Source organism: Xenopus laevis, chromosome 3S (assembly GCF_017654675.1).
Source record: "Xenopus laevis strain J_2021 chromosome 3S, Xenopus_laevis_v10.1, whole genome shotgun sequence".
Classification (NCBI taxonomy): domain Eukaryota; kingdom Metazoa; phylum Chordata; class Amphibia; order Anura; family Pipidae; genus Xenopus; species Xenopus laevis.
In genome coordinates this window covers 131,069,088-131,077,275 of record NC_054376.1, presented here as the reverse complement: position 1 = coordinate 131,077,275, position 8,188 = coordinate 131,069,088, and the positions used below count along the sequence as shown (strand labels likewise).

Below are 8,188 nucleotides of genomic sequence, written 5' to 3'. Positions count from 1 at the left end.
GGGCACTGTCAAATGTTAGGTGGGCAGAAGATCCCACCATACAACGGTTTTTACAGGGAGTTCTACACACCAGACCACCTTTCAGAGACCCTACTCCCCATTGGGACTTACTATTGGTACTTTCAACTCTACAAAAACTCAAGTTATGAGCCCATAAACTCGTGTGAGCGCAAGTGGTTGTCCCTGAAGATGTCATTCCTCATAGCAATAACTTCAGCAAAGAGGGTCTCAGAGATGGCGGCGCTCTCTTGCAAAGAACCATGGCTGGTTATGTATCAGGATAAAGTTGTCCTCAGAACAATACCAGGTTTCCTTCCAAAGGTGGTCTCTGGATTTCATATCAGTCAGGAGTTAGTCTTACCATCCCTTTGCCCAAACCCAACTAACGATAAGGAAAAGCAGCTGCACAAACTTGATGAGGTGAGAGCGTCTGGAATATATCTAAAAAGGACTGCAGCGTGGTGGAGATCAGACTATTGATATCATACTCACAACCCACAAAGGTCTAGGAGTTTCCAAAAGAACCATTGCCAGATGGCTAGTAGAGAGTCAATTTTGCTTATGAACAAGAAACCGTAGCCATTCCAAGTCAAGGCTCACTCTACTAGAGCACAAACTACTTCATGGGCTTTATCTCTATTCTCATACTGTTGTCTCTTCACCTTCCTTCCTCCTCTCACTGAGATACTCCACCTCATTAAGCTTTACAAACGAACTGGCAAGGGGAGGTGGAGCCAGATCTTATAACTAGGGGAGGAGACCAGTTATTCTTCTATCCCGCCTCCTGAGATGAGATTGACATTAATCCACACGTTTGCACTGACAGGAGGGCCGAGCAGAAAAGGATTTTCCATTAAGTACAAAATTCCTTTTTTTTTACCCATAAAACAGCATTTCCTCAGAGCCACATTCTATTGGCCCTCACTGGTAATGCCCACAGGTGACAGGCCACGCCCATACCTTCATGCCCACCCACCAGGAAATGTAGGTCCCTCCATGAGATGCAGCAGTAACAGGGGCCCCACTTGTTCGGCGCCTACACTGGGGCCCCTGATTGGTTGGCCTTTTAACCAGATTGGGGTAATGTGAGGCCCAGCACTTCACCCACTGGGACATCACCTGCCTGGGAAGCCCAATAGGATCTGTGATGGGAGGGGCAGAGACGGGAAGACGCCCACCCATGCCCTAAAGAAAGAGACCAGACACGTGCTCCAAAATCCCAGATTATATTTGCAAAGGGTCTCGCTATCAGGCAGACACATAATGCGTTGCTTTTCCATAAAAAATAAAGATTTGTGACAAAATAAAACAAAGAACAGGTAGGTGGGATGGGGCAGTTAATCCTTATTTGCCCCGCCCACATGCAGGAGCAGCACTGGAGGCAGGAGGATTCTCAGTCCCAGCACAGGGGGCGCTCTTGTAAAAAGCATAAACAGGTCTCTGGAAGCCTGCGGAGAAAAGGAATATCAGTTATAGACTGCGGGGGGCTCTGCTCTCCCACTCACTGACTCCTGTATAACAACATGATGCCCCACCAGCAGGGGGCAGTGCACATTATATTATATATTATATAATATGTTACTCACCTTTAGACCGAGTCTCGGGGGTCGCTATGAGCTCATAACTGGAGAATCCAACCTCAGGGGACACCAGGTACGTTGTAAACTGCTCCGGTCTGAACGAAATCCTACTGTAATTCTTATATATGGACTCCTGCCCGAGAGAGACACCTACTGTTACACCCGCGCTACTGCAATTCTATACCCCCTACTGTCAATGATAAGGATATTAGAAGTCACTGAGGGGTTGTTCTGTGACCATATAAAGGCACAAGGCTGCAGGCTGAGTTATACAGGGAACTCTGAGTATCACTCATGTATTATAAGGGATAATGTACCCCCTACTGTAAATGATAAGGATATTAGAAGTCACTGAGGGGTTGTTCTGTGACCATATAAAGGCACAAGGCTGCAGGCTGAGTTATACAGGGAACTCTGAGTATCACTCATGTATTATAAGGGATAATGTACCCCCTACTGTAAATGATAAGGATATTAGAAGTCACTGAGGGGTTGTTCTGTGACCATATAAAGGCACAAGGCTGCAGGCTGAGTTATACAGGGAACTCTGAGTATCACTCATGTATTATAAGGGATACTGTACCCCCTACTGTAAATGATAAGGATATTAAAAGTCACTGAGGGGTTGTTCTGTGACCATATAAAGACACAAGGCTGCAGGCTGAGTTATACAGGGAACTCTGAGTATCACTCATGTATTATAAGGGATACTGTACCCCCTACTGTAAATGATAAGGATATTAAAAGTCACTGAGGGGTTGTTCTGTGACCATATAAAGACACAAGGCTGCAGGCTGAGTTATACAGGGAACTCTGAGTATCACTCATGTATTATAAGGTATAATGTACCCCCTACTGTAAATGATAAGGATATTAGAAGTCACTGAGGGGTTGTTCTGTGACCATATAAAGGCACAAGGCTGCAGGATGAGTTATACAGGGAACTCCGAGTATAACTCATGTATTATTAGGATAATGTACCCCCTACTGTAAATGATAAGGATATCATAACAGAAATATTGTGTGATTGGTTGCTATGTGGTAACAAGATGGGATACATACTGCAGTAGACATGACACTTCTATTGCAGCAACTACAGATTTAACATGTAATGGGGTTTGTGGGCCCCTGGCCTGATCATTTGCACCCCTCCCCCCCCCAGTGCAACACTTACAGTCAGTTTCTTCCTCTTCCCATAGGACGCCCAGGGTTGGGGTTCCAGAATTAGGGTGCCCCCAGGACGCAGGTGTCTGTAGATTCTGCGGAACATGCGCTTGAGTCCTTGGTCTCCCGAATTCAGATGCACCCACTTAGTTACACTCAGACACAGGATAACGTCATACTCCGACTGCTGCATCTCCACCAGCTCCTCCCTCTCCAGCACGTAATTACCCTGCAGGGGGCAAACACATCATTAGGGCAAATGCACACAACAAAGGGTGCAAGGAAGCAATGGGGACAGGCTGAGGAGGGGGGACAGGAAGTTATGAAGAGGGACAAGACGTTAGGAAGGGGGACAGGACGTTAGGAAGGGGGACAGGACGTTAGGAAGGGGGACAGAAAGTTAGGAAGGGGGGACAAGACGTTCAGAAAGGGGACAGGACGTTAGGAAAGGGGACAGGACGTTAGGAAAGGGGACAGGACGTTAGGAAAGGGGACAGGACGTTAGGAAAGGGGACAGGACGTTAGGAAGGGGGACAAGACATTAGGAAGGCATCTTACTCCAGCACATGGTTTTGGAGAGCTACACATTTTCCAGTGAGTTAATTGACTTAATGGGGTAAAATATGACCAACTGCTCAGTGACCGACATGAGAGACAACAGTGGGAGGGAGGCGGGTACATTACGGGGTTCTCACCTGCACAAACAGCACATTGTGTGGAAAGACTTTCTTCTCGTCGTCTCCTTGTTTTGGCTGGAGCAAGGGAGCGGCAATGGGCCCCCTAGTGGCAACCAGTCCTGCTGGGAACCCCCCGACTTTCTTACTTTCCTCCGACAGGTAATGGCGAATGTTCTGGCGTGCGGCGTTTATCAGCGTCCCATCAATGTCCAGTCCCACAACACACGAGGGCCCCATGTTCTTGGCCACATACAGAGTCACATGACCCACATTGCAGCCAATGTCCAACACTGATTTACCCAGAAACCACTCGGGTTTGAGTGCACGAAGACGAGGGTCCTCCGAATGGCAGGGGTTCCGGTAACCATAGTAACGGCAATAGTTCCCATGCAGGAATCGTCCTTTAGACTTTGCTTGAGATTTAGGAGAGTGGGGCCTGGGGGCGGATCTCTCAGCTGACAGGCTCTTCCCCCTCTCCGGGCTTCCAGCTTTCCCTTCGGATTTGCTCGTCGTCCTCCTCCTTTTGTGGTGCCGGGAGTTGGATACGGACGAAGAACTGACTGACGGGGCCACCAGCTCATTCTCCAGAACTGGGAGAGTCACCACTTCATCTCGGCAGTTAATCGCTGTGTTCAGTTCATATGGCTGTGGCTCCTCGGGGGCGGGCTCTGCTTCCTCAGCCACTCCCACAGGAGCCTTAGAAGGTGCATCAGTTGAGGGGTGGTGCCGGTGCCTGTGCCTTTTCCTGCCGCTCTTTAGGGGTGAGAGAAGGAGCTCCCCGGAATTAGCATTGAGGCAAAGTGGATCCGTAATGTCCTTAGGAATGAGAATCTGCACCGGGTCCCTATTCCGGGATGGGAGGGGCGAAGACTTTGGGGTTTCCGCATTGAGAGTGCGGTTGACTTCCTCGTCCAGCAGACTGTTAAGGTTTAGGGGGTCGAATATGTTGCCCCCGAGGAGGAAGTTGGAGGGCAGAACAGGGTCACAATCAGAGTTCACCCTCCGACGCCGTTTGAATGGAACCGGCTGCTTCAAACCAACATGGAAACTGTTCCTCCTCTTCCCCTGGAATCCATTGCGTGGCCCCCGAGGGGCCTGGGGCTGCTCCTCCCCTTCCTTTGTGGCTTTGGGCTGGACCTCTGCTTTGGAGGGGGGAAGAGGAGGGGCAGGGGGTGGAGCCAGGTAGGTAGTCACCTCCCCCTCGTTACTTCCTGCAGTGATTGGCAGTTGCAGATTTTCAGTGGTGGCCGTCATGTCTAGCGCCTGCATGTGGGCATCACCTCTAGGAACTGGGGGTCTATAGATACCCACAAACTGCCTGCAGCTTCCGTAACTCCCTGCAAAGCCAGAAACTCCCGGCGGATCCAATAACTCCCGGTGGATCCAATAACTCCGGGCGGATCCAACAACTCCCGGCGGATCCAACAACTCCCGGCGGATCCAACAACTCCCGGCGGATCCAACAACTCCCAGTAGATCCAACAACTCCCGGCGGATCCAACAACTCCCGGCGGATCCAACAACTCCCGGCGGATCCAACAACTCCCAGCAGATCCTGTGACTTTGTGCAGATTGAGAAACTCCCTGCAGCTTGCTGGCACGTTGTATTGTGTGTCAGGGAGAATAATGGGGTGCACTGGCCCTTAAATCTCTGGGCTCCCCCCCAGACTCTCTGACTGTAGCACTGGGAGCCCCAAGTCCATACTAAGCTCTCAGCCAAGACACGCCCCTTACTTCACTTGCTCCTCCTCCGATTGCCCAGTGGTGGGCGGAGCCTAGAGAGAGAGAAGTGAGAGTGTGATGAGCGGGTGCAGAGAGAGAAACACGGGGAGAAAGAGTCACAAGCCCATCCCCCAGACTCATGCGCCGTCACGTACCGCCCGAAGTGTCCCGAAACTCTCCCGAATTGCCCAACTGGTTCGCTCTCCCCGATCCTCCACCTCACACTCCCGCAGCGCCAACAACGTCTGACTCCTCTCCTGCAGCACCACTAACCCAGTCGCCACACGTCTCGCGAGGATTTGACGTCACACCAGACGTGTTGACGCGCGGTGACGCAGCACGTAAACCGTGTGGGGGCGTGGCGATTGAGGAATACGTGGAATGTCGTGCTATGATTGGGCGCTGGTAACAGGCGGGAGTGTTTATTGTTTCCTCACTGCAAATCTTTGTCCAAAATAAGCCATTTCTCCTCCCCTCTTCTCATACTCATGGGTCTTTATCTGCTCCTGACTCCGCCCATCCCGCCCAGCGGCTCATCACGAGGAACCATTCGTCCCAGCGCCCCTCCCCCTCACACTGCCCCATAGCAACCAGTAACCAAGGAAATCCTGAGGCTCATACACGTCACCCCTGGGCAGTTATGTCTCTGCTCCTCCCTCTGCTCCTCAGTGACACGCCCCCTAATTACCATATTCATGTTATACCCTTTGTCACTTACACTTGTTTCTTTGCTTAACTTCAATTCTTACACTTGTTTCTGTTGTTTTTTACATTTTATAATTATTTTCCTTCTGACTCCTTCCAGCTTTCAAACGGGGGTCGCCGACCCCATCTAAACACAAATGCTCTGTACTAGAAGGTCCCCATAGACTAACGTGGCACTTCCGCAGGTTTAAGTTGGCGAAATATTGCAGTCGAAGTTTTTTTAAAGAGACAGTACTTTCATTATCGAATGGTCGAATAGTCGAACGATTTTTACTTCGAAATGAAGTCGAAGTAAATTTGAAATCGTACTATCCTATTCGATGGTCAAAGTATCCAAATATATTACTTCAAATTTCGAATTTTTTTACTTCAAAAATTCCCTCGAATTCACTTCGACCCTTAGTAAATCTGCCCCTAACAGTTAATTTAAAGGTGAACATCCCCTTTAAGATCACCAATCATTTTACGGATAAGCAGGGGTGTAACTGCAGAGGAATGAGACACTCAACTACTGGAACTATATTCTGACTCCTGAAATATTGTCACCTGCATTCTGCTACATTGTTTCAGGAGTCAGAACCAGCGGTGCAGTGGAAATAATCAGACACCGTTTCCAGCAGCAGTTGCACAGAAGTAGAAAACCAGTCGAGTATTTCCTCGTTCCCTGTAAATTAGGGGCCAATTGCTGGACGGTGTAACCAGGGACACGTCGCATTGCTGCTGCCATACTGCTTGTCTGTACTGTGTCTATTGTACTGCACTCATAGCAACCATCATGCACTATACCCGTGTCAGCTCCCTGGCACCAAACTGGGTAATGACTCCAAAATTGTCTGAACTGTGGGTACCGCCATGGCAACAACTGCATACTTAGATTGTAAACTCACTGGCTCAAGGACTAATGGGAATGTGATAGAGACTTAGATGTGATAGGGACCTTAGATTGTAAGCTCAATGGGGCAGGGACTGATGGGAATGTGATAAAGCCCTTAGATTGTAAGCTCACTGGGGCAGGGACTGATGGGAATGTGATAGGGACCTTAGATTGTAAGCTCACTGGGGCAGGGACTGATGGGAATGTGATAGGGACCTTAGATTGTAAACTCAATGGGGCAGGGACTGATGGGAATGTGATAAAGCCCTTAGATTGTAAGATCACTGGGGCAGGGACTGGTGGGAATGTGATAGGGACCTTAGATTGTAAGCTCACTGGGACAGGGACTGATGGGAATGTGATAGGGACCTTAGATTGTAAGCTCACTGGGGCAGGGACTGATGGGAATGTGATAGGGACCTTAGATTGTAAGCTCACTGGGACAGGGACTGATGGGAATGTGATAGGGACCTTAGATTGTAAACTCAATGGGGCAGGGACTGATGGGAATGTGATAGGGACCTTAGATTGTAAGCTCACTGGGGCAGGGACTGATGGGAATGTGATAGGGACCTTAGATTGTAAACTCAATGGGGCAGGGACTGATGGGAATGTGATAAAGCCCTTAGATTGTAAGATCACTGGGGCAGGGACTGGTGGGAATGTGATAGGGACCTTAGATTGTAAGCTCACTGGGACAGGGACTGATGGGAATGTGATAGGGACCTTAGATTGTAAGCTCACTGGGGCAGGGACTGATGGGAATGTGATAGGGACCTTAGATTGTAAGCTCACTGGGACAGGGACTGATGGGAATGTGATAGGGACCTTAGATTGTAAACTCAATGGGGCAGGGACTGATGGGAATGTGATAAAGCCCTTAGATTGTAAGCTCACTGGGGCAGGGACTGATGGGAATGTGATAGGGACCTTAGATTGTAAGCTCACTGGGACAGGGACTGATGGGAATGTGATAGGGACCTTAGATTGTAAACTCAATGGGGCTGGGACTGATGGGAATGTGATAAGACCCTTAGATTGTAAGCTCACTGGGGCAGGGACTGATGGGAATGTGATAGGGACCTTAGACTGTAAGCTCACTGGGGCAAGGACTGATGGGAATGTGATAGGGACCTTAGATTGTAAACTCACTGGGGCAGGGACTGATGGGAATGTGATAAGGACCTTAGATTGTAAGCTCACTGGGACAGGGACTGATGGGAATGTGATAAGGGCCTTAGATTGTAAGCTCACTGGGGCAGGGACTGATGGGAATGTGATAGGGACCTTAGATTGTAAACTCAATGGGGCAGGGACTGATGGGAATGTGATAGGGACCTTAGATTGTAAGCTCACTGGGACAGGGACTGATGGAAATGTGATAGGGACCTTAGATTGTAAGCTCATTGGGACAGGGACTGATGGGAATGTGATAGGGACCTTAGATTGTAAGCTCACTGGGACAG

The 8,188-nt window shown here is 49.4% G+C and overlaps 1 protein-coding gene across 1 annotated transcript; it reads right to left on the bottom strand.

The window, feature by feature from the left end:
* Positions 1–1,210: 1,210 nt before the first annotated feature.
* On the bottom strand, positions 1,211–5,469 carry mepce.S (methylphosphate capping enzyme S homeolog). The gene is made up of 5 exons (XM_018239775.2): positions 5,299–5,469; positions 3,440–5,196; positions 2,755–2,973; positions 1,587–1,713; positions 1,211–1,448 (listed from the first exon to the last, which is right to left on the bottom strand). Exons 2-5 carry the CDS (start codon positions 4,688–4,690, stop codon positions 1,345–1,347), a joined length of 1,701 nt encoding a protein of 566 aa, XP_018095264.2. The 5' UTR covers positions 4,691–5,196; positions 5,299–5,469; the 3' UTR covers positions 1,211–1,344.
* Positions 5,470–8,188: the final 2,719 nt, after the last annotated feature.

Excerpts from the sequence above, each read along its gene's own strand:
- mepce.S (XM_018239775.2), bottom strand. The coding sequence starts at position 4,690 with ATGCAGGCGCTAGACATGACGGCCACCACTGAAAATCTGCAACTGCCA. Across the intron at positions 2,974-3,439 it reads ACAATGTGCTGTTTGTGCAG|GGTAATTACGTGCTGGAGAG; the intron begins GTGAGAACCCCG and ends TGCCCCCTGCAG. Across the intron at positions 1,714-2,754 it reads GGAAGAGGAAGAAACTGACT|GAGTCCATATATAAGAATTA; the intron begins GTAAGTGTTGCA and ends TCTCTCGGGCAG.